The sequence below is a fragment of the Lolium rigidum genome, chromosome 2, assembly GCF_022539505.1.
Source record: "Lolium rigidum isolate FL_2022 chromosome 2, APGP_CSIRO_Lrig_0.1, whole genome shotgun sequence".
NCBI lineage: Eukaryota > Viridiplantae > Streptophyta > Magnoliopsida > Poales > Poaceae > Lolium > Lolium rigidum.
This window is the reverse complement of record NC_061509.1, coordinates 105,063,451-105,089,424: the sequence shown is the minus strand read 5'-3', so window position 1 is coordinate 105,089,424 and position 25,974 is coordinate 105,063,451. Positions and strand designations below refer to the sequence as shown.

General features: G+C 44.3%; 2 protein-coding genes across 2 annotated transcripts; both read left to right on the top strand.

Moving 5' to 3' along the window:
• The first annotated feature begins 17,800 nt into the window (after window positions 1–17,800).
• Window positions 17,801–19,863, top strand: LOC124687047 (protein DJ-1 homolog A-like). Its single transcript, XM_047220904.1, has 8 exons — window positions 17,801–17,931; window positions 18,029–18,229; window positions 18,299–18,448; window positions 18,531–18,713; window positions 18,811–18,885; window positions 18,980–19,192; window positions 19,294–19,434; window positions 19,527–19,863. Exons 1-8 carry the CDS (start codon window positions 17,815–17,817, stop codon window positions 19,728–19,730), a joined length of 1,284 nt encoding a protein of 427 aa, XP_047076860.1. The 5' UTR covers window positions 17,801–17,814; the 3' UTR covers window positions 19,731–19,863.
• Window positions 19,864–23,218: 3,355 nt separating this feature from the next.
• On the top strand, window positions 23,219–24,484 carry LOC124687046 (F-box protein At5g07610-like). The gene has a single exon (XM_047220903.1). It carries the CDS (start codon window positions 23,240–23,242, stop codon window positions 24,374–24,376), a length of 1,137 nt encoding a protein of 378 aa, XP_047076859.1. The 5' UTR covers window positions 23,219–23,239; the 3' UTR covers window positions 24,377–24,484.
• Window positions 24,485–25,974: the final 1,490 nt, after the last annotated feature.

Below are 25,974 nucleotides of genomic sequence, written 5' to 3'. Positions count from 1 at the left end.
TCAAGATCCTCAATTTCACAAATTTGATATTTTGCTCTCATATGCCTCTATGGCATTATTACTTTCTTTTCAAAATCTTTTGTTTCATTTTGGATTGGGTTGGAGAAGTACTAGATAAGGTTTATGAAGGTTTTCCAATCCTCTAAATAAAGTATAAAGGCATAGGGTAAAGTTTTACAAAAATAGCCATAGGCACATGTGCCTCTATGCATATGTTTGTTTTTATTTTGTTTCACACTTGAATTGGTTGGTAAGTGCTTTGCTGAGTGTGTTGAGTTATTTCAATTCATCTACTCAAGGTAGACAAGACAAAGCTCATCATTTTCAACATGTATCCATAGGCTTGCATATGCCTTTTTCTTAAATAAGATCCTTTTTTTTATTTTATTTTTCACAAAGATTGATGACAAGAGGGATGAGGTTTAGGGTTTAATAAGTTTTGCAATGGTTCACCATTATTTAGCAAAGTAAGAAAAGGTAGAGTTCAAAACCTTCATATTAGGGCTATAGGCCCACATATGTATTTTTCTTCTATTTTGGTTCCTTAAAATAGATCCAAAGGATTTTTGAGAAGGTTAGGGTTTAGGGTTTTTCTTATTTGATTTCTTTCTCTTTTAATTTCATTTGGTTTGTGATCTTTACTTGATCACTTTAGGGTTTTAGGGTTTATCACATAAGCATAATAACACTCATCATGGCAAAACACAAAGATTAGATATGAGCACTAAGCATAGCACTCTATATAAGAAAAGTTTTTGTTGGTTCTCATTTTTGGAAAAAGGAAATTAATTTTCTCTTTATTTTGAAATTCGGGGTGTTACAATAAATGTTTACATCTCATGCTATAATTGTATTAACCGGAAATATTAATACTTGTGTTTTTGTAAATATAAAAGAGTCCTTAGTAAGCCTCTTGTTAAACTAGCTTGTTGATTAATATATGATCATGGTTTCCTGATCATGAACATTGGATGCTATTAATAACAAGATCAGATCATTAGATGAATGATGTGATGGACATACACCCATAGTAAGCGTAGCATATGATCAAGTCATTTAGTTCGTTTTGCTTCAAGCTTTAAGATACATAGTAACATAATCATTCGACCATGAGATCATGTTAATCGCCTACACCGGATGGATGCTTTGATGACACCAAACACTGATTCGTAAATGGATAGTTATAAAGGTGGCATTAAGTGTTCGGAAAGTATGGGTTGACACCAAACACATCACGAGGAGTTCCAAAATGGTCCGGAGAATAAGATTCATATATGGGAAGTCACATTCCAAATTTGGGAGTGGTCCGGTGAATTTATGGAAGGTTGTAGAAGGTTCTAGAATCATCCAGAATAAATCACTATGAAAGGTGGAGTCCCACCAACCCACCAAGTGGGAAGGTGGAGTCCATGGTGGACTCCACCAAGGTGGCCGGCCACACCACAAGGAAGGGGAGGAATTCCACCTTGTCTAGGTTTCCCAATTTTGGTAAGTTTTGGAGTTGGACTCCAATGTCGTTTTGGGGTAAACCCTAGGGTTTTCCACCTATTTAAAGGGGAGGAGATGGAAGGGGCTGGTCACCACTTGGCCGCACCACCAAGGGGCTCACATGCCGGCGCCCCAAGCCCCCTCTCTCCCAAACCCTAGCTACTCCCTCCTCCTATTTCTCCTGTGGTGCTTATGGCGAAGCCTCGCCGGAGATCTCCACCACCATCGTCACCATGCCGTCATGCTGCCGGGATTTCGAGGAGGATCTACTACATCCGCTGCCCGCTGAAACAGGGAGAAGGACGTCGTCATCAACACCAAACGTGTGACCGAGTGCGGAGGTGCTGCCCGATTGTGGCATCGTCAACTTCTTCTACGCGCTTTTGAAAGCGGCAAGTGATCGAGTACATCAACCACGAGATTTATCTCGTTAACGCTTAGCGATCTTCGAGGGTATGTTGATCTTCACCTCGTTGCTACCATCTACTAGATTAGATCTTGGCTTGTTATTCGTTCTTGCGGTAGAAATTTTTTATTTTCTATGCTACGAATCCCTACACATAGAACCTATGGCTATGGTCTTTATGCCCCTCGTTACCCTTCACCAAAGAATGCATGTAAGATTTACTTGATTCCAAGCAAGAGTGTACTAACGTTTGTAGATAAAGTAATAATAAACTAGAATAATAAGAGTAACTAAACTACTAGACAAGAACAAAAGCATGCGAGTGTGGCTGTGGAGTGTACCAATATGGAGGAGCTCTCAGGGAGTGTTGGTTTCACCATTAGCATTTAGACTATGATTTTAACAAGATGATATCGGCCTTTTATTTATGCATACATAGATAGGAGCTCCTAAATGGGTGATTGCAAACTTCGACCGTGCTTTAACCTCCTTGGATTTTTCTCTCTCCCGATTTATTGTTGATTGGCCTCAAAAAAATTCCCACCACAGTTGCAGGCCCACCTCTCACTTAGTCAATGGGAGAACGAGTTCAGGCAGGTGCAAATGCCGCCCGGTTCATCTTAGACTTTCCCCTTCCTCCACTCCTAAACCCAGAGAGAGATGAAGGTCTTCGTGGAGAGGGAAAAGGTGACGATGAGAACACATGGCTCTAGGGTGTAGGAGTCACCAAATGGCATGTTCGAAACAACAGACATAGCAGGATATGTGTTATGGATGTGTGATGTCTACTTCCCCCTCCTTTTCCTGTAGACAGTGTTGGGCCTCCAAGAGCAGAGGTTTGTAGAACAGCAGCAAGTTTTCCCTTAAGTGGATCACCCAAGGTTTATCGAACTCAGGGAGGAAGAGGTCAAAGATATCCCTCTCATGCAACCACTGCAACCACAAAGCAAGAAGTCTCTTGTGTCCCCAACACACCTAATAGGTGCACTAGTTCGGCGAAGAGATAGTGAAATACGGGTGGTATGAATATATATGAGCAGTAGCAACGGTGCCGAGAAAATAGCTTGTCGGCGTGTAGTTGATGGTGGTAGTATTGCGAGCAGTAGTAACGCAGATAAAACAAGTAAACAAGCAGCGATAGCGTATTTAGGAACAAGGCCTAGGGATTACACTTTCACTAGTGGACACTCTCAACATTGATCACATAACGGAATAGATAAATGCATACTCTACACTCTTGTTGGATGATGAACACATTGCGTAGGATTACACGAACCCTCAATGCCGGAGTTAACAAGCTCCACAATTAGATGTTCATATTTAAGTAACCTTATAGTGTAAGATAGATCAAAAGACTAAACCAAGTACTAACATAGCATGCACACTGTCACCTTCATGCATATGTAGGAGGAATAGATCACATCAATACTATCATAGCAATAATTAACTTCATAATCTACAAGAGATCATGATCATAGCATAAACCAAGTACTAACACGGATGCACACACTGTCACCATTACATCGTGCAGGAGGAATAGACTACTTTAATAACATTGCTAGAGTAGCACATAGATAAATTGTGATACAAATACATTGCAATCATAAAGAGATATAAATAAGCACCTCACTATGCCATTCATCAGTGAATAAGTATTCTGTGAAATATAGCCTAAGAGACCCACACGGTGCACACACTCGTCACCTTTACACACGTGGGACAAGGAGTCTCCGGAGATCACATAAGTAAAACTCACTTGACTAGCATAATGACATCTAGATTACAAGCATCATCATATGAATCTCAATCATGTAAGGCAGCTCATGAGATTATTGTATTGAAGCACATAGGAGAGAGATGAACCACATAGCTACCGGTACAGCCCCGAGCCTCGATGGAGAACTACTCCCTCCTCATGGGAGCAGACGGCGGTGATGAAGATGGCGGTGGAGATGGCAGCGGTGTCGATGGAGAAGCCTTCCGGGGGCACTTCCCCGCTCCGGCAGCGTGCCGGAACAGAGACTCCTGTCCCCCAGATCTTGGCCTCGCGATGGCGGCGGCTCTGGAAGGTTTCTGTGGTTTTCGTCGAACTTATCAGGGTTTTCGATCCAGGGGCTTTATATAGGCGAAGAGGCGGCGCAGGAGGGTCGAAGGGCGATGACACCATAGGGCGGCGCGGCCGGGGCCTGGGCCGCGCCGGCCTATGGTCCGGGGGCCCGGTGCCCCCTCCGGTCCTTCCCGGGTGTTCCGGATGCTTCCGGTGAAAATAGGAACTTGGGCGTTGATTTCGTCCGATTCCGAGAATATTTCGTTACTAGGATTTCCGAAACCAAAAACAGCAGAAAACGAGAACTGGCACTTCGGCATCTTGTTAATAGGTTAGTTCCAGAAAATGCACGAATATGACATAAAGTGTGCATAAAACATGTAGATAACATCAATAATGTGGCATGGAACATAAGAAATTATCGATACGTCGGAGATGTATCAGGATCCCCAAGCTTAGTTTCTGCTCGTCCCGAGCAGGTAAACGATAAACAAAGATAATTTCTGGAGTGACATGCCATCATAACCTTGATCATACTATTTGTAAAGCATATGTAGTGAATGCAGCGATCAAAACAATGTATATGACATGAGTAAACAACTGAATCATAAAGCAAAGACTTTTCATGAATAGTACTTCAAGGCAAGCATCAATAAGTCTTGCATAAGAGTTAACTCATAAAGCAATAATTCAAAGTAGAGGTATTGAAGCAACATAAAGGAAGATGAAGTTTCAGCGGTTGCTTTCAACTTATAACATGTATATCTCATGGATAATTGTCAATGCAAAGCAATATAACAAATGCAATATGCAAATATGTAGGAATCAATGCACAGTTCACACAAGTGTTTGCTTCTTGAGGTGGAGAGAAATAGGTGAACTGACTCAACATTGAAAGTAAAAGAATGGTCCTTCAAAGAGGAAAGCATTGATTGCTATATTTGTGCTAGAGCTTTGATTTTGAAAACATAAAGAGAGCATAAAAATAAAGTTTTGAGAGGTGTATGTTGTTGTCAACGAATGGTAGCGGGTACTCTAACCCCCTTGCCAGACAAACCTTCAAAGAGCGGATCCCATTTTATTTTATTTTTGGATGGCACTCCTTCCAACCTTTCTTTCACAAACCATGGCTAACCGAATCCTCGGGTGCCTGCCAACAATCTCATACCATGAAGGAGTGCCTTTTTATTTTAGTTTTATTATGATGACACTCCTCCCAACCTTTGCTTACACAAGCCATGGCTAACCGAATCCTTCGGGTGCCATCCAACAATCACATACCATGGAGGAGTGTCTATTTTTGTTAATTAATTTGGGACTGGGAATCCCATTGCCAGCTCATTTTGCAAAATTATTGGATAAGCGGATGAAGCCACTAGTCCATTGGTGAAAGTTGCCCAACAAGATTGAAAGATAAACACCACATACTTCCTCATGAGCTATAAAACATTGACACAAATCAGAGGTGATAAATTTTGAATTGTTTAAAGGTAGCACTCAAGCAATTTACTTTGGAATGGCGGGAAATACCATGTAGTAGGTAGGTATGGTGGACACAAATGGCATAGTGTTGTTTGTCTCAAGGATTTTGGATGCATGAGAAGTATTCCCTCTCGATACAAGGTTTAGGCTAGCAAGGCTTATTTGAAACAAACACAAGGATGAACCGGTGCAGCAAAACTCACATAAAAGACATATTGTAAACATTATAAGACTCTACACCGTCTTCCTTGTTGTTCAAACTCAATACTAGAAATTATCTAGACCTTAGAGAGACCAAATATGCAAACCAAATTTTAGCATGCTCTATGTATTTCTTCATTAATGGGTGCAAAGTATATGATGCAAGAGCTTAAACATGAGCACAACAATTGCCAAGTATCACATTACCCAAGACATTTATAGCAATTACTACATGTATCATTTTCCAATTCCAACCATATAACAATTTAACGAAGGAGAAACTTCGCCATGAATACTATGAGTAGAAACTAAGGACATACTTGTCCATATGCTACAGCGGAGCGTGTCTCTCTCCCATAAAGTGAATGCTAGGATCCAATTTATTCAAACAAAACAAAAACAAAAACAAACCGACGCTCCAAGAAAAGCACATAAGATGTGACCGAATAAAAATATAGTTTCAAGAGAAGGAACCTGATTATTTGTCGATGAAGAAGGGGATGCCTTGGGCATCCCCAAGCTTAGACGCTTGAGTCTTCTTAGAATATGCAGGGGTGAACCACCGGGGCATCCCCAAGCTTAGAGCTTTCACGCTTCTTGATCATAGTATATCATCCTCCTCTCTTGACCCTTGAAAACTTCCTTCACACCAAACTTCTTATAAACTTCATTAGAGGGGTTAGTACATAATCAAAAACTCACATGTTCAGAGGTGACACAATCATTCTTAACACTTCTGGACATTGCTCAAAGCTACTGGAAGGTAATGGAACAAAGAAATCCACCCAACACAGCGAAAGAAGCAATGCGAAATAAAATGCAGAATCTGTCAAAACAGAACAGTCCGTAAAGACGAATTTTTAATAAATACTTCCGTTGCTCAGATCAGAAAACTCAAAACTAATGAAAGTTGCGTACATATCTGAGGAACACGCACGTAAATTGGCATATTTTTCTGATTTTTCTACAGAGAAAACAGCCCAGATTAGTGGCAGATAGAAATCTGTTTCTGCGCAGAAATCCAAATCTAGTATCAACCTTCGATTAGAGGCTTCACTTGGCACAACAAAACACAAAACTAAGATAAGGAGAGGTTGCTACAGTAGTAAACAACTTCCAAGACACAAATATAAAACAAAGTACTGTAGCAAAATAACACATGGGTTATCTCCCAAGAAGTTCTTTTCTTTATAGCCATTAAGATGGGCTCAGCAGTTTTAGTGATGCACTCGCAAGAAATAGTAGTTGAAGCAAAAGAGAGCATCAAAAGGCAAATTCAAAACACATTTAAGTCTAACATGCTTCCTATGCAAAGGAATCTTGTAAATAAACAAGTTCATGAAGAGCAAAGTAACAAGCATAGGAAGATAAAACAAGTGTAGCTTCAAAAATTTCAGCACATAGAGAGGCATTTTAGTAACATGAAAATTTCTACAACCATATTTTCCTCTCTCATAATAACTTTCAGTAGCAACATGAGCAAACTCAACAATGTAACTATCACACAAAGCATTCTTATCATGAGTCTCATGCATAAAATTATTACTCTCCACATAAGCATAATCAATTTTATTAGTAATAGTGGGAGCAAATTCAACAAAGTAGCTATCATCAAATATAGGAGGCATATTGTAATCATAATCAAATTTACTCTCCATAGTAGGTGGCAACAAAATACCACTATCATTATAATCATCATATATGGGAGGCAAAGTATCATCAAAGAAAATTTTCTCCTCAATGCTTGGGGGACTAAAAAGATCATGAAAACCAGCTTCCCCAAGCTTAGAACTTTCTATATCATTATCAACAATGGTGTTCAAAGCGTTCATACTAATATTACTACCAGCATGCAAATAAGATTCCATAGGTTTTTTAATTTTTGCATCAAACAATCCATGTTTTAAATCAGGAAATAGCATAAGAAGCTCATTCTTGTCCATTATGCCAAACTAGTGTAAACAAGAAACAAAAAGTTGCAATTGCAGGATCTAAAGGAAATAGCTTTGAGTACTTACAATGCGCCGGAAAATAGCTTAGTAGCCGAGGTCCGGAGTGTGAGTACCTTTACCTTTCCTCCCCGGCAACGGCGCCGGAAAATAGCTTGATGTCTACTTCCCCTCCTTTTCCTGTAGACGAGTGTTGGGCCTCCAAGAGCGGAGGTTTGTAGAACAGCGGCAAGTTTTCCCTTAAGTGGATCACCCAAGGTTTATCGAACTCGGGGAGGAAGAGGTCAAAGATATCCCTCTCATGCAACCCTGCAACCACAAAGCAAGAAGTCTCTTGTGTCCCCAACACACCTAATAGGTGCACTAGTTCGGCGAAGAGATAGTGAAATACGGGTGGTATGAATATATATGAGCAGTAGCAACGGTGCCGGAAAATAGCTTGCTGGCGTGTAGTTGATGGTGGTAGTATTGCAACGATAGTAACGCAGATAAAACAAGTAAACAAGCAGCGATAGCGATATTTAGGAACAAGGCCTAGGGATTACACTTTCACTAGTGGACACTCTCAACATTGATCACATAACAGAATAGATAAATGCATACTCTACACTCTTGTTGGATGATGAACACATTGCGTAGGATTACACGAACCCTCAATGCCGGAGTTAACAAGCTCCACAATTAGATGTTCATATTTAAGTAACCTTATAGTGTAAGATAGATCAAAAGACTAAACCAAGTACTAACATAGCATGCACACTCTGTCACCTTCATGCATATGTAGGAGGAATAGATCACATCAATACTATCATAGCAATAATTAACTTCATAATCTACAAGAGATCATGATCATAGCATAAACCAAGTACTAACACGGATGCACACACTCGTCACCATTACATCGTGCGGGAGGAATAGACTACTTTAATAACATTGCTAGAGTAGCACATAGATAAATTGTGATACAAATACATTGCAATCATAAAGAGATATAAATAAGCACCTCACTATGCCATTCATCGGTGAATAAGTATTCTGTGAAATATAGCCTAAGAGACCCACACGGTGCACACACTGTCACCTTTACACACGTGGAACAAGGAGTCTCCGGAGATCACATAAGTAAAACTCACTTGACTAGCATAATGACATCTAGATTACAAGCATCATCATATGAATCTCAATCATGTAAGGCAGCTCATGAGATTATTGTATTGAAGCACATAGGAGAGAGATGAACCACATAGCTACCGGTACAGCCCCGAGCCTCGATGGAGAACTACTCCCTCCTCATGGGAGCAGCAGCGGTGATGAAGATGGCGGTGGAGATGGCAGCGGTGTCGATGGAGAAGCCTTCCGGGGCACTTCCCCGCTCCGGCAGCGTGCCGGAACAGAGACTCTGTCCCCCGGATCTTGGCCTCGCGATGGCGGCGGCTCCGGAAGGTTTACGTGGTTTTCGTCGAACTTATCGGGGTTTTCGATCCGGGGGCTTTATATAGGCGAAGAGGCGGCGCGAGGAGGGTCAAAGGGGCGACGACACCATAGGGCGGCGCGGCCGGGGCCTGGGCCGCGCCGGCCTATGGTCCAGGGGCCCGGTGCCCCTCCGGTCCTTCCCGGGTGTTCCGGATGCTTCCGGTGAAAATAGGAACTTGGGCGTTGATTTCGTCCGATTCCGAGAATATTTCGTTACTAGGATTTCTGAAACCAAAAACAGCAGAAAACGAGAACCGGCACTTCGGCATCTTGTTAATAGGTTAGTTCCAGAAAATGCACGAATATGACATAAAGTGTGCATAAAACATGTAGATAACATCAATAATGTGGCATGGAACATAAGAAATTATCGATACGTCGGAGACGTATCAATGTGTTCAAACTGACTAATTTCTACGACACAACATGGATGTACCAACGAGAAGACAATTTGTTTGTCTTCATGGTGTAATCTTTTTTCTCCGGTTGCAAAGCACGGGCATTCTTTTTAGTATATAAGGATTTTTGTTCGTCCGTTTTTCTTGCCCCTCATTGTCGAACAAAATTACTGCTATTGTCACCGTTAAGTGAAATAACTGTTCCGTTGAGCCAGAAAAAAAAGCCAGCCTTGCACCTTATCCATCCCCGCCTTGCTGCCCCGCGACGGTTGCAACAACCCTCACACCACCTCCTCCTCCTAGCACCAGCAGCAGTTTCCCCTAGCGTCGCCTGCTCCCCTCACAACCCTGTCTCCTTCTAGACCTTCCAGGACGCTGCCGAATACAAGACTCTGGCGCCCCCATCTCGAGCCATGGGATGAGTCGCAACCACCAGCCGCAGTGCTCGTTCCCGACCACGTACTGGAACGGGCGCCTGTCCGGGACGTGGGCGAGCCACAAGGACTCCAGCTCGTAGAGTGGCGCGCGGAGGAGGTGGAGCGACGGGTCAGGATTGGAAGGGGTGGATGCATGTAATAATAGAGCGCCATCTCTTAAGATATTGATGTTGGTCCCGATCGTTGTACAGTTGATAATTCAACAGGGACTCGAGAGAGGGACTCCAGAGAGCAGGCTTTTTAATCACATTGTAGATGTAGATGCTCTATTGTTTACTGTTAATGTGCAGCTTAATTTGGCTTTGTAATACTCGGTCAATCTGTATCGGTCGAACTTCAAATAGTTCACTTCTAAATTGCTAATAGTGGCCTTCTCCTCTTTTGGGTGCTTGATCTTTATTTGCGTTGGCCCTACAGCTTTTATTCGGTTTTTCTCAAGCAGACATATACTTCACTATTTGTGTCTCCTAGGTCCTGGATCTAAATGTTGCTACTTTTGATGATACTCCCACCATGCAAAAATATAGCGCCTATAAGATTTTCTGCAAGTTAAACTGTGTGAATTTTGATTAAGTTGGACCAAAAAATATTAACATTTAAAATATCAAATCAATGGGTGACCCTATTTGGCTGTTGATCGTCCAGTCAATTTCTTGCGGTCACATCCCGACCAGCCTGTTCGATCATAAATGGAAGTGGTCCCTATTCCCGACTGCCGCACAATCAGGTTCGCCCATTCGGGCCCGCGGACGCCATGCGGCCCAGGGCGACCGGTTGCATCGGGGTACCTCTAGCGGTGCGGATGTATTTTTTTAGCTTACAAGCTATCAACCCTTCGGTAAATGTGAAAATCTACTAACCCTAAAAAGTTAAGTTTATTTAGAACATTTTAGTGGCTTTGTTTTAGCTTACAACTTAAGACGGTACTTAATTTGAGTAGCAAGTAGTAGTTTATTTAAATTGCAAGTGAATTTCCTCACCCGTTATTACCCACTCTAAAAATCACTAGCCCGAAAAAAATAATATAAAAGTTGATCCAAACGACAAAAATAATAAAATTAATAAAAGAGAATTGTTAAAAGGGAATTGGAAAAATAAGAATTGACAAAAGCAAAATTGTTACACGAACTGGAGCTAGTGTCGAGCCTCCCCTCCCCAATTTCCTTCTTCCGTTGACCCAACATTTGGCTAATAAACAACAAAATTTATCACAGGACCATAGCTTCTGTTATCTTTTTTACATCCAACCCCTTTCTCACTGAAAAAATCAATCCGACCCTCCCCTATCCCCGCACCTGAGCATCCCACGCATCGCCCCACTCGATCTCCCCCAACCTCCAGAACCGCCGCCACCCTCAACTGCCAGCCCCGTCGCTGATCCGTGCCAGCAGGCTCCTCCTTCAACGGTCTGCTGCGTGTGAGACCACGCAATCCCACTTCGTTCGTCCGCCTCTGCCTCAACCTTGTTTTTCCCCCTAGCGTCAGGCAATGTTTCGGAACAAATCCGTGAAGGCGATTGCGCTCCTCTTCTCCCTCACGACCCCTCCTGTGGCAGCGATGCTTCTCTTGCAGGTCTACTCAAGGTCGCAGCGGCAGGGATACTGGTCTACATGGTGTTGTTCGACATCCTCGCGGAGGCCTTCACGAAGCCCAGGGTGGAGAGCAGAGCACGCGCGCAACCGGTGCGCTGGTCGGCGCCCCTCCGGCCCATGGCGCAGTGGTGCTCTCCCGCCTCGAACGCTACAGCCGGCGGCTCCAATCCTCATACGGTCAGCCACCAAAGGAAAAAAACGTGGAAATGTCCAAAACAGAAAAAGACAAAAGAAAGGGAATAACCTCGCTTCGCGAGCGTTCCGCGCCGAAGAAAAGTGACTTCCCGAGCGGTCAAACGCCAGCCAGGGAATTCACAAATCAATACCATTTGCTTCATCCTGGAGTATATTTTAATATGATATCTCTACTATTAAGAGCAAACTGGTGAATGCCTGGTGTCACATTTTTAGGATGGACACTATTAAGAGCAAACTGGTGAATGCCTGGTGTCACATTTTTAGGATGGACAATAATACCCTCACGTCACAAAGAAAACGCAACTAACAAAACAACTCCAGCCTCGAACGGCATGGCACATCACATCTTAATCCATACTTCGCGCTAATTAAGCTAACTAACTACTAGCTCCCGTCCCTCACGCGGAAAAAGAAACAAAGTTCCAATCTGCTCCTGTATTATGTCAAAAAAAAAAGCCGTCGATCTGTTCTCCACCACTAAGGATGCAAACGGACGCTTCCGTGAAATCCGTTGCATCTGCCGACTAAGCCGCGCAAGCTAATTTATTTGTTCGTGGAGTCCGCGTAACCACGTTCAGCTGCTCGCGGAGTCCGCTGAACAATACGGACAGCCGAGGCACACTAGCTAGCTTAATAGTTTGTCGCAGCTTTTCTTTGATCAAGAGCACGTATACACTGCTAGCTTAGGCGCTGCCCTGCACACTAGCTACATTGATCAACAGATTGCAGTACATACTTTATCTTATATACACGAAATGATTCACAATTTATACTTCAGTGTTTGGTACAGACTATGAAAATAAAATAAAATAAAGTCTTCCAAATATCTCCATTTTGTTGCACTTCACTCGTATTCTTAGTTGGTACGGTTGTTCAGAATCTGAACTTCAGATACATAACTTACAGTAGCTGCCCAAATGCAATCTAACCACCAGCTTCTTTAATCAAGTGTTAATCATCAGCTTGGTTGATCATCCATATTCTTCTTTGATGAAGCTACAAAATATAATTTGGCGAAGAGTCGGGCAGGCGGACCGCAAGCTCTCCTCTTGCAGTGTCGCCCCCGCTCGGGCTACACCGGAGGGCGCAAGTCGTAGCCCAATCTGGGCGTGTGCGGGGCCTCGGCTTCAGGACGTGGTGGCGGTGCAGGGTGCAGCGGCTGTGGTGGTCGGCAGGTATGCTATGTGGGTGCAGCTGTCGTGGTGGTTGGCCGGCATGGGTGGCCTCCTCCCCCGAGCCCATGCTGGCTGCCGGCGAGGTCAGTCGCCGCCAGCACCCCTCTTCTTCGACCGTGAGGTCGACACTACTTCATGCCTCCCTGATGGTAGTTGAAGCCGGCAATCGCACCTCGCATCCCTCGTCCCCAAGTCACCCGACTCCGGCAACATTGGAGTCACAGGGAAGGACCGCAGCGTGTGTGCTTGTGTGTTAGCAAGAGATATGTGGGTGACCAATATCACCAAGAATATATTAATATTTATCGGATAATCAGAAACCACGAGAGTGTTTGTCTGAAGTGCTTATAAACTTGTTGAATCCAGTGGGGCTGACTTTCTACATGGACCTTTAGCTTCATTAAAGCAAGACGTGAAATATGGCTCCATCCATCGGTTTGGTGGCTACTGAATCAGATTGAGGGGGAATAAGTCCATGCATGTCAAAATCTGAAACCCCTTGAATGGGATTAACCGAATATGACATAAGAGAGAATATGAACTGCTGCAAGTTGCCTCTAGAGATGGTAAATGGAAAATAGATGTCAGGGTTTGTAACATAATCACAAGGTTCATGCACTTTCACATGTGTGTTTTATAGTGAAAAATAAGTGTAAATATTTATTAATATTCCATCGCAACGAATGTCACTTTTAAGTGTTGAGCGTAATCGCACGGACAAAGTTGGAGTGAAATAATGCAAGGAGTCAAGCATCATCATAGGGACAAATGTGGATGTAGAGTGGAGAGAAGAAAAAAGAGTATCAAATATTCAAAAATTAATTCTCCAAGGTAGGAGAAGGTACATGGAAAAGAGATGCCAAGGAGGATGGCAACATAGCGGAGAACAATAACAACAACATGCAAAAGGTAGAGTGTTGTGGGGCTACCTGGTGAGTTCACCGGTAGGGGCTTCAATCGCGGAGATTCAATGATTAGGAAAATGTACGTATACGATGATGAAATGATGCAATATACGATGTTGCTGGTTGGAAGTAAAAAAAACATTGGCTCTATAGCCGATAAGAGAATAGATGGACATCCGAGAGGAGGAAGATACCTACATGGAAGAAATATATATAATTTAAAAGGTTGTGATGCAGCAAAATTTGTGGGGAATTGATTATAGACTCATTGTTCGTGGTTTTAGTTACCATGTATGATGAATTAAGACGGGTTTATTAGCCTTTTCATATAAGTGGGACTGAGAGAGGGAGTAAATTGATTCTATGACGTGCCACTGTAGATCGGTGGCTGAATGAAGAAACAAGTCCGATACTTGTTTTGTACCATGTATGGATACCATATCAAATAAGGTAGCATTGTGAATCAAAACTTCTTTCCTACTGTATTCCTTTAATAAACATTTTTTTATTGATTTATAAACATTTTACAGAACGTGAGAAAAACAAGGAACTGTTGAGGTTGTACAACATAGCTATAATAGGACATAATTCTTGAACTAAAATTTCATGCGATAAATTTTGTTCTACCAAATAGTTAAGTTTTTTTAGCCGTGGCGAAGCACGGGCATTCAACTAGTACATTTAATATTGTAGATATTTATAATTTTCTCAATAAACTTGATCAAAATTAGTGGAGTTTGACTTTCGCACAAATCAATGCACACTCTATATCATGCTAAGGAAGGAGTATTACCGTAAAATATAGTTTAGTGTTATTTTCGGTTATTCTGCACACATTCAGTGGCCATAAAGGGCCAGTCCAATGTCTTGCGTTTGGGTTTCACTCTCAAGAGCTAGCCCATGGTTCCTAAGTACGAGGGCCTGATGTCCTTCCACTGTTGGATTGTTCTTTAAATTTCCAACATCTGATGCTATTCCTAATAGACCCACATGATTATTAGGTAATGTGCCAAGTGAATTTGTGTGGTGCTATAGATAATTAAACTAGACCAACTTGTAGATGATATGAGGCAAATAAAGTATCCAAGTTTTATTTTTACCTCAATGGTATCTTCATCGTGTATGACATTAAATTGTTGTGAGGTTTCCTTTATTACCGTAATATCCACAATGCTGATTCAAGATTGTTTTGCAAACAATATAGTTGTATAGCCTAAAAAAGTTTTTAATAAAAGTTAACCCATAGCAACGCTCGGGCATATTTCCTATACCATCGGAAAAAAAAATTAGATACTTTCATAGCCAACACATGGCACCGACATGATTTAGTCAATACAAAGAAAGGAATGGCTATCCATGCATTGTGGATAGCATGCATGAAACTGGTACCGCAGGCTTGCCACGGATCTCTCACAGCCACACTTTCTTCTGCTAAGCATTGATATATATATAATATACACAAGCCTCCCATTCTTTTTAAAAACAACCCCTTACCACCCAAAAGCAACATTGGGAACCTAGGAAAGATGGCACAGTATGTTAAGAGTGCGACTCTGGCGATACTCCTTATCGCCATCATGGTGGGTGCGATGATACCATCAACGGTGGCCGTCTGTTGGGAAGATTGCATCAAGGAGTGTAAAGGAGGTATGGATGTATGCTCCCCTAAGTGCAACTCATTTTGCAAGAACCAAGCTGCGGCAGTCTGGCATTTTTCCATGGGCACCGAAAAATTGAAGGAGGCCAAAACTGCCTCGCCCGAAAAGGCCGCCGCCCTCAAGAAGGACGCCGACATGTACTTCGCTATGGCCAAGACATACAACGATGCCGCTGGCACCCCGTGAGTGGCACCCATTCCGTTCGTGGGCGTTATCGATGTGCTTGGTTCATACACATGGATGTTTTGTTAATTTAAATATTACCATGGCATTCATATTTGTTTTGTCTAATTTTCATTTTCTTGATAAATAATTGTATTTTAATTTTATCACAATAAGCTTGTTCTAGGGACTTGTTTCTCATTTTGTACTACCAAGTACCTAATCTATAAATGAAATCCATTTATTTGGATATGCTCCTAGTTCTTGGTATGGTAATACTCCGTATGTTTTTTCTACAATGCATGTTATTGCATATGTTCTTGTTTGATCGACATTCAAGACGATTGGATAGTTGCAGGAATGTTATTGCATTATGTTCGTTTTTCTCGCGGAGGACACGTTTCTAGCACACAGTTTCCCTACAAAGCACCACCAAATGATCGTAACCTTTAACTCGACCTCCACGCTCAACGCATATGTCGTCCTGAGCCGCGCCACCAGCCCACCGCTGCCGATATGAAACACTTGTACATCGGTATGGAGTCACGCCTCAGATTTCTCTTGGATGAAAAGCGCCTGCGCATAGCGCACCGCCAGGCCGGCTTCGCTGACCAGCTCCGGCCTCCAATCTGGCCCTGATGAGAAATGGCATATAGGGTGGATTGAGATTTGGTCCACATTAGCACTAGTAATCTTGTTTAAAAAAAATCAAAAAATATATTTTTAAGGTTCAAAAAATTCAGAAAAAAATCTGCATATAGTCAATGACGTATCCCACAAACATGTAAAATATCAATTTCAAGTACTTTATATTCTGAGCTACACAAAAATAACAAAACGTGTAGATCTGAGTTAGTAGTATATTTTCAAATCTACAAAACATATCAGATTTTTTCAATTTTTCTTCTAGCACAAAATAAAAAGAATATCAGGTTAAGATTTTGCATTATTGTGAGATGTATCACTAACAATCTCAAAAAAAAAAAAAATTCAGACTTTTTGATTACTTGTAAAAATGTATTTTATTTTGTTTTAAATGACAGAAGCATCCTCTGTTGATGCCGGCAAGCTCCACGTGCCGCCACGGTACTTTTGACAATTTTGTTTACCTGTGGTCCTTTCTAGCATTTCACTCTGAGGCAGATGGTCTTTTGGGGTAAAAATTCCTACGGTCGCGGCTTCCTCACCAGCATCAGCGAGAGAAGATGTTGGCTTGCGAGCGGGCTCAGGGCTGAGTTTCTCTCTGTCGTTGGTTTTCTCTAGCCGATCGAAATCCGTCATCAATGAGAGTTGGGAGGACCAGCCTGAGGCCAAGATGGCTTGATATGTCTCCTCTGCTTGCATTGCTATAGGCAATGGCGGAGCCAGCGTATGAATGATGGATGTACAAAGTCATAGTTTTACTCATATTTCTCCTAATTTACTTAATTTTTGTTGATCTACATGTGAACTAGACATAGATATACAAGATTTTGCCAAAACATAATGGGTGTACATTTGTCACCCATGTACTGATCTCTCTCTGCCTAGGGCTATAGGTCCTTGATGTGGAGGGGGTGATTGGGTAGCTTGGCGGGGGAGGAGGTTCGACGATGGTTGGGTTTGATTTATGATGCTGCATTCGGACACTGTGGTTTTTAGAGACAAAGAGAAATTACAGAGCATCGAGGGAAGGATATAAAAAAAACCCGCTACTATATGTGTTTGCCTGTTTGCAAAATAGAACCAACACGAGTATATTCCTCTGTGGTGGTGTTTCTGGTTCGAGAGCGGAGAGATGCTATTTTGGGTAGTATTATTGGTTGAGGTGAGAGAGGGTTGACCGAAGATGCAATTTGATGATTATTTTACAAAGAAAACCCGTAGCAACGCATGGGTATTCAGCAGTCATGTATAATAAATATAGTTGTAGCTAGATTAAGTCCTCGAAGATAAATGGTAACCATGCATAATATATGGTCTAAAAATGTACATAAATTCCACGCATCAGATTTCTGAGCCAGCTTTCGACCACAACAATAACGAGGTTCATCCTCAGCCCATGACCATAAGAGTATGAGCCCATGACTTTTCCTTCACTTATCTATATCGGCAGTGGCCCCCGCCATACGTCCTACGTGCCTGTTTTTCGTCTCGGTGCGAAATTACGCAAGGTCCCATGACGTTGATTATCGACAGCTTGATTGATCTGCATGTCTCGCCGCGCGTCGACCACCGGAATCATGCACCGTTCCCAGATATTTATGGAGATCTTGATCAGCCTCTTGCTCACCCCCACACCGGTACTACATCAGCACGCCACCTCTCCATCAACACCACGGCAGCTCACCATGGCCACGTCTCATTCCCCTAAGAAGAAGGTACGTGCTGTGGCTCTCCCACTAGTCAATACGGTGATTGCGTGCGGCGAGATCGATCGCCTGAGCTCAGTAGCTACGTTGTGCGACAAGCATGCAGGTGCTGGTGCCGATCGTGGCCGGCACGGAGCCGGTCGAGGCGTCCGTCCCCATCGACATCCTCCGCCGCGCCGGCGCCGACGTCACGGTCGCCTCCGCTGGCGACGCCCTTCTCGTGGAGATCATGTATGGCGTGAAGATCATTGCCGACGCGCTCGTCGCCGACTGTTCTGCCGCTTCCTACGACCTGATCGTCCTCCCCGTACGTCCGCACTCTTGTCGTTCTGGTCGTTCCACGGCTCTGACGCTCTTCCTCGTGTGATCGATGCAGGGAGGCGTCCCCGGCGCGGCGAACCTCGGCGCCTGCGCGGCGCTGGAGGGCATAGTGCTGAGGCACGCGCAGAAGGGAGGGCTCTACGCCGCCATCTGCGCCGCGCCGCCGCTGGCGCTGGCGCGCTGGGGCCTACTCAATGGCCACAAGGTAGTGTACTTAACACCACATCAGTATTGCTCGGCTCTTCTCGACCAGATAGTAATTCTGATCGCGCGTACGTTAACCATAGGCGACTGCTCATCCACTGTTCGTGGAATACTTCCCTCCCGAGGTGACCGCCGTGGACGCGACCGTGGTGGTGGACGGCAGGGTCGTCACGAGCCGCGGTCCGGCGACATCGACGGAGTTTGCGCTGGCTTTGGTCGAACAGCTCCATGGGAAGGAGAAGGTCGAGCAGATCACAAAAGCAATGGTGCGGATTCTTGCTGTGCTACTTCCTTTGATAGGTACTCCGTAGTTGTCTAGTACTATTCGAACTAACTACACCATGTCTTTTTGGTGTTCATTAGCTTGTGAGATACGAAGCTGGGTATAGCATGAAAGAACTCAACTCAGTCCAGTGGCAGTGCAGCGGCACACCCAAGGTTCATTGGCTACTCCCTTCAAAATTTCACTTCCGGGTCATGAAGTTCTCTGAAATCCTGTTTGCCTGCCGGCCTCCAATTCTTGGATCTTCAGGTTCTTCTCCCACTAGCCAACGGCAGCGAGGAGATGGAGGCGATAACGATCATCGACGCCCTGCGCAGAGCCAACGCGAGCGTCGTCGTCGCGTCCGTCGAGGACGGCCTCGAGATCGCCGCGCTCCATGGGATGAGAATCGTGGCCGACGTGATGCTGGACGACGCCGCCGCCGATCAGAGTCAGACGCAGTTCGACCTGATCATCGTGCCGGCAAGTACCTAGCGCGCAAAAACCTTCAGTAAAACTCGATCGATCGATCGTGGCCACCGGTTGATTAATTGACACCTCTGTTTCCTCGATTCCTCAAACAGGGCGGCATGCCGGGCGCGGAAACGCTGGGTGGCAGTGCGAAGCTGGTCACCCTGCTGAAGAAGCAGGCAGAGGCGAACAGACCTTACGGCGCGATGGGCGCCGCCACGGCTCATGTGCTCCAGCCCCACGGCCTGCTCACGGTAAGCGTCGGAGCACGATTGTATCTTGTCCAATTCTTCTCTGATCGATCCATCGTATCCGACTCGCGCGAAGATGCTGTGTGAAATTGCAGGGTAGGAGGGCGACGACGTGCACCTCCATGACCGGACTACTGGCGGACGCTAGCGAGTGCGAGAACAGGGTGGTGGTTGACGGGAACGTGATCACGAGCAGGGGCGCCGGGACCGCCATGGAGTACGCCCTGGCCGTGGTCGAGAAGCTGCTCGGCCGCGACGAGGCGCGGCGACTGGCGGATGGCCTGCTCTTCTTCGCCTGACGCGCCCCCGTGTGGACTGTAAACGACGTGTTGTTGTTGCCTGTTGGCATTGGTCGCCTGTGGATAAAGGCGACGGGACGATGGGTCTCGGTGTGGGTGTGACGCTGATGCCTGATCTGGTTCTTTCTGCCGACACAAAAGGCCGACACGAGTGCTACGTAGATCTGATCTCAAGAGCATCTCCGGTCCCGTCCCCAAAATCTTTCCAAAGAGATTTGAGGTGCGCCGGATAAAAAAAATATCTCCAGCCGCGTCCTCGAAAGGCGCTTTTTGTCCGGCGCATCCCGATACGGTCTCCGGCCGTCCCCGCCTCACAGGCGACGCACCGGGGATGCCGGACACACCGAAATGCGAGGTGGGGAGTGGCGGGGCTGATCCGACAGCGGCACATTGAATTTTAACCTAACCGTCGCCTACCTCGCGATGGAAGTTATTGGCATGTAGCGACGGTGCAGTTCCCGCAGAGGCGCACCGAAGTGTCTCGTCGCGCCTAGCTCTGCCTGTCGCCGTTAATGAGCACCACCGCTCCCCCGCCTCCCTCCGGCCTATAAAAAGGGTCGCCTCTCATCGTCCCTCTCACACATAAACCCTAGCGCCTCCCTCCCCAACCCTAACCGCCACCATCTCAAGAGTCGACGCCATGACTGGTAGAGGAGGAGGCCGAGCTCGCAGCCGCAGTCGTGGTCGTGGCCGCGGCAGAGCTACACGCTCGCCGTCGCCTGCGACGCCGTCGTCGTCCTCATCGTTGGACATGCATGATGAGGAGGGGGCCGTGCTGTTCGAGTTCATCGTCGTCCTCAAGGGCGACCCGCACAACATCCAGGGGCTGCCGGACTCCTTCGCCGACTACGTCACCGGTAACGAGCGCTCGCGCTCGCTGCATCTGCGGGAGGATGGCTGCAGGTGCTACCGGTGGATCGTCGATGTGATCTACGACGCGCGCCGCAAGATGTACCTCCACATCGGCTGGAGAAGTTTGCGCGCTACCACCGCCTCGAAGCCGGCTTCGTCCTCCTGTTCTCCTACTTTTGCGACATGGACATGAGCGTCAAGGTGTTCGACGAGGCGCGTTGCCGCCGGAACTACCACGGCGACAGCACCGACGAGGACGGCGACTGAAGAGTGTTGTTTCTTCGCAGCGAATATATGCACGAAGGTTTCTGTTTGTTCTTCCTCGAAAGAACCAACAGGGGCACCCTCACCAGCTGGATTTTCCAGTTTGGCTGACTTGGTGTGCCCTCGAGTGTTCTTTCTTGGCAGCGAACACACGAAACCTTCGATGTCCGGCCTAGTTAGGTTTAGTTCTTTTGAAATATTTTATATTTGTGTCAACCATGGTTCAAACTATGTATTAGTTTGTGGAAAACCATGTTCCAAATTATGTCTTTATGTAAACCACGTACCCAATTATGTATTAGTTTGTGGAATATTTTTTCTCTTTATTGAAATAAAAATGTAAAAAACAAAAAAAGAGTATTTTAGTGTTTGGGGGCGGCGTTTGGGGAGGCGGCTGGGGAGCGACGTCCCCCAAACGCGGCACGAACGAAACACATCCCCCAAACGCTCAATCTGGCGCCGTTTGGGGGACGGTTTGGGGGACGTGACTGGAGATGCTCTAAGGGCATGTATAATGGGGTGATGTCAGCTTTTTATTAGAGCTGCCACGTAGGATTTTTGCTAAGTTGGAGGAGAGAGAATAAGGAAAGAGAAGGCTGTCTTCCCTTAGCTAAGGGATGATCCCTTATAAAATAAGAGAAGACCAGTTGCATCATAGTATGACATGTCTTCCCTTATCAACATGATTTTCTACCAAAATTAATCAATTCTCATTAATTATAAGGGATGACAATAAGATATGTACAATGGTATGGAAGGCACGTCTTCTCTTATCAGTCCATGTCATCTAGAGAGTTTGATAAATATAATTGGTACAATGCATTATCTCTTATTGTCATCCCTTGCAATAAATGATAATTAATTATTTTTAGTAGGAAATTATGTGACTAAGAGAAGATAAGTCATACAATGGGGAAAGTAGCCTTCTCTTATTTCATAAGAGATCATCCCTTAGCTAAGGAAAGATAACCTTCTCTCCCTCCATTCTCTCTCCTCCAACTAAGCAAAAATCTGATGTGGCAAGTCTAAGGGAATGCTAACATCACCCCATTGTACGTGTTGCCTTCTATAGATGATGTGGATGGTTAAGGGAAGACATGACTTCCCTACCATTGTACATGCCCTAAGCAGATCATCAAATATAAACTGGAGTACCTAGATCTAGTCTTGCGCACAATCCAGGCCTCACCAATACAGCGATGGAAAGGCGAGAACTGTAGCACAATGTGGAGCTAATTACACTAAAGGTCTTACAACTTGTTTATCATGTGAAGGTTTAGTCCTACATCTTGCAAATCGCGTAGCCGTAGTCCTATAACTTACAATTATGTGAAGATTTGGTCCTCAATCAATCAAAAGCTGACACGTGGCATTATAGTTTTTGCAAAAAAAAACCTAATATTTTTAACTGTGCATGTAACCTTTGTTGCCGTCTTAATATTTGAAGAATTTTTATATTTGTTTTTATTTTTGAATTTTTTCCTCGGTCCACATCGTGCTGAGATGATCGGTTCCAAAATAGCTTGCAAGTAGTGTTTTTAGTTGCTGGTGCTGGTGTAATGTAATTCATGTGGTGGCTTTTGGATAGTCTCGGCTAGAGAGTTGGCATGCTTTTGTTGGCGCTGAGCTGAGGTTTTTGGTTCAGTTCCTCAATGTGGGCAGGTAGTATTTAGGTTTAAAAACTTATCATTCCGGTCCAAAAGCTGCGGCCTTGTTTTAGCTTTTCAGTTTGAAAAACTCTGAATATGTTCCTGAGCAATAGTTTCGTTTATGTTATAAATGGAACCGGGGAGGTTGTCTCCTTGTGAATTAAAAAAACACATTTTCATATTTGAACAATTTTCAAATGTTAATAATTCTCAAATTTAAACTTTTTCGAATTTTAATAAAAAGGAAAAATAAACAGAAAAGAAAATGAAAAAAAAGAAAATAGAAAAACAAATTTAAAAATAGTAACAGATAACAAAAAAAAGAGCTAAATGGGCCAGGCGCCAAGGTGTGCGGTGCCTGGTCGGTGTATAGGACTGGCCCCTTTCTTCCCGGTTGGTGATTGAGTTGGATCTCGGGAGGCGATTCTGGGCAGTACGCCCCCCTCCCGTCCGCGCCGCCTGCTGCTCCTTGTTGTTGTCTCCACCGGCTTGGCGGGGTTGTCTCGCCGTTGGGTGTCGTTCGCGCCGGCACGGCGCCGAGAACACGCTGCTGGGAGAGGTCAGCTGGAGGTGAGGCCGCTGTTATCTGCCTGTTGCTTGCATCTTTTTCTGTAAATGTTTTTTTTTTTGTCTTTAGTTTAATCTTCTTATCAGATGCTTACATGAGTCAGATTTTGTGTGTTTTGATTTGCTTTCCGGTGGTTCCTTCCTTTGCAGATTGGATCCCCGTCCCGACCCTACGGGATGGAGGAGAACATTAGGAATATGCGGCGACGGCTGTCGCCGGCCAGCCTTCTCACCGACGACCTCGTCTTGCACATCCTCTCCCGGGTACCGTACATCTCGCTCTGCCGCTTCAAGTGCGTGTCCAAATCATGGCTCGCCCTCTGCTCCGATCCCGAGATCCGCAAAAAGTCGCCCCAGACCCTGTCCGGCTTCTTCTACCGCAGCATAACCACATGGTCGCGTCACTGTGAGTTTCTTAGCCAATTCACCAATGTGTCGGGAAGAGGACAGCCTATGGTCGACCCCTCTCTTTCCTTCATGCCCAGCTATTATAAGATCCTACTCATCGACTCCTCCAATGGTCTTCTGCTCTGCCGCTGCGCCACCTCGTTTCCGAAGCCTGAATATTTCTATGTCGTGTGTAATCCTGCGACTGAGAACTGGATCCGGTTGCCGGAGGCAGAGAAGATGGCACGAAGCCCCATCGTGCGTTTGGCTTTCGACCCAGCTGCGTCGTCTCACTTCAGAGTATTTCTGCTCGTCAGTCACCGGCCTGGTCTGAACACTGACGTCGCTGGAGTAGAAGTCTACTCATCCAAAACTGGAGCCTGGACTTACCGGCAGAGCGGGTGGGGTCGCGATTGTAGAGTGGACAGTGCTTCCAGAAGCGTGCTCTATAACGGAATCATGCATTTCGCTACCGTTGCTTCTTCGGTAGTCACGGTGGACATGGAGCTGAACAGATGGGGGGAAATACCTGCACCTCAGGAAACAGGTTCCAGCTGTTTGATCGGGCTGTCACAGGGGCACCTGTATTTGGTGCAGTTACATAACAGTGAAGACCGCCATCTATCGGTTTGGGCTCTCGAGGATTACCATACCCAACACTGGATCCTAAAGCATTCTGTCTGCACAACACCGCTGCCTGAATGGCGTCACGTCCATTTTTCTGGATACAGAGAGGTGATTGCAATCCATCCTGAACGGCATCTGATTTTCTTTCATGCGGGGTGGCGTGGGAATAGTGATTGTATTGTGTCATACGATATGGATAGCGGGGCAGTGAAAGCTATCTGCGCTCCTGGACCCTCCTGTGCTTTTACATACATACCATATGTTCCCTGCTTCTCAAAGTGGTTGTCTGATGAAAACTAAAGGCTTTCACACTTGATACATGACATTATTATCTATGTTCAAGGAGTAAGACCGTCCAGTTTATGGCCATAGCGGTGCCATGGATATATGTCCTAAGTCTACATTAGTTCGATGCCTAAAAGCGGCTTCCTTGTGTCTCTCGATATTGTTAGCAAATGCCGAACAGTATGTAAGCAAACCTTTGTCTATTGCACCAGGTAGCTATTTCAGTGTAGTTACTTATTTGATGTGCTTCCTTCTACATATTCTTGTTAACTCATGTCAGCTCATTTTGTATGTTTCAATGTATATTCTTTCTCATCCGTTTTCCTCGCGGAGTTTATCCTAATGATGCAACTTGCAATCCATCAAATAACGTGAGATAATGAAGTACATCATATTTCTTTGCATAGGGTAGTGTCAAACCATTAGTATATCGCCCTCTTATTTGTCGTCTGAACTGCATACCACTTTGACTGTTTGTAATAAGATGATGCATGGATTTTCTCTCTCCCTGGTGTCTGATACAAATACACAAAGATGATGAAATAGAAGATCCCTTCAGAGTTTGCATTGTTTTACCATGGGATCAACAGTATGTTTTGGCATCAGAGATTTGAGAAGCATTAGATCACCTAGCTTGATGTGTGAATCTGTGTAACACATGATAGGTTCATTGTTAGAAATCAAGTTAAGATACATCCTGCCTTTAATATTTGCTGTCATAGCTATCACCCTTTTAGTCATGTAAGTTACTTATTCTTTTTCGAATAACACCTTTTGTGACTATGTATTGATCTCACAAATTCCTGTAATATCATTATCTCGTCAACATCCACTGGTTGAGTGCGAAAAAACAATAAATTGGCGTGATGTCTTTGAACAAATAATCAGTCTTGTTCTTACAACCTAGATTTTAAGCATTTTCTTGTTTATGATTTTCATATTCAGCATATATAAATCATTGTAAGTTGTGATTTCGTGGCACCTTCTTCAGTTTAGCATTATAACCAAAACGAAAGTGTCCACAACTACATTTTTTAAACTGAAATACTGTAGGGGAAGCCCCTGTGGTGTATTTTTATAAATAGAAACTCAACGGAACATATTTACATGAGGAATAGGAAGGAAGAGAAGAATTCTGCTAAAAATATTACATCAAGTTAAAGAAAAAGTGAGGCTAGCCAGTCAATAAGAGGTTGCACAAATTGTGATTTAAGAAAAAGTGTCGACAACTACATTGAAGTATATAAATTTATTTAGTACATATGATGGGCATTGCTCCAAAGTGAGTACCAGCAAAATAATGTGAACACTGTATGTAAATTGGTGGAGTAGATGGGTGTTCAGCACTTGAAGCAAAGGTCATTATGTTAATCACTTGTAGGCTGTTAGAGAGGGAAAATTTGTTGTTTTCACCACAAGTACCAGATTTAAATGTTGAATGTATGAAGTGATCACTGGTAAACTATGATCGCTGTTTTTTTTTGCATCATTGTTGTTTCTCTCCAGTGAAAAAGAGAGATATTTCAATTCCTCTGTTCAGGTTTTGCATGCTCTCTCTGATCTGTAATAAGTGCCGTGGTTTGGTACAAAGCTAGTACAATTTTGTACAAAAT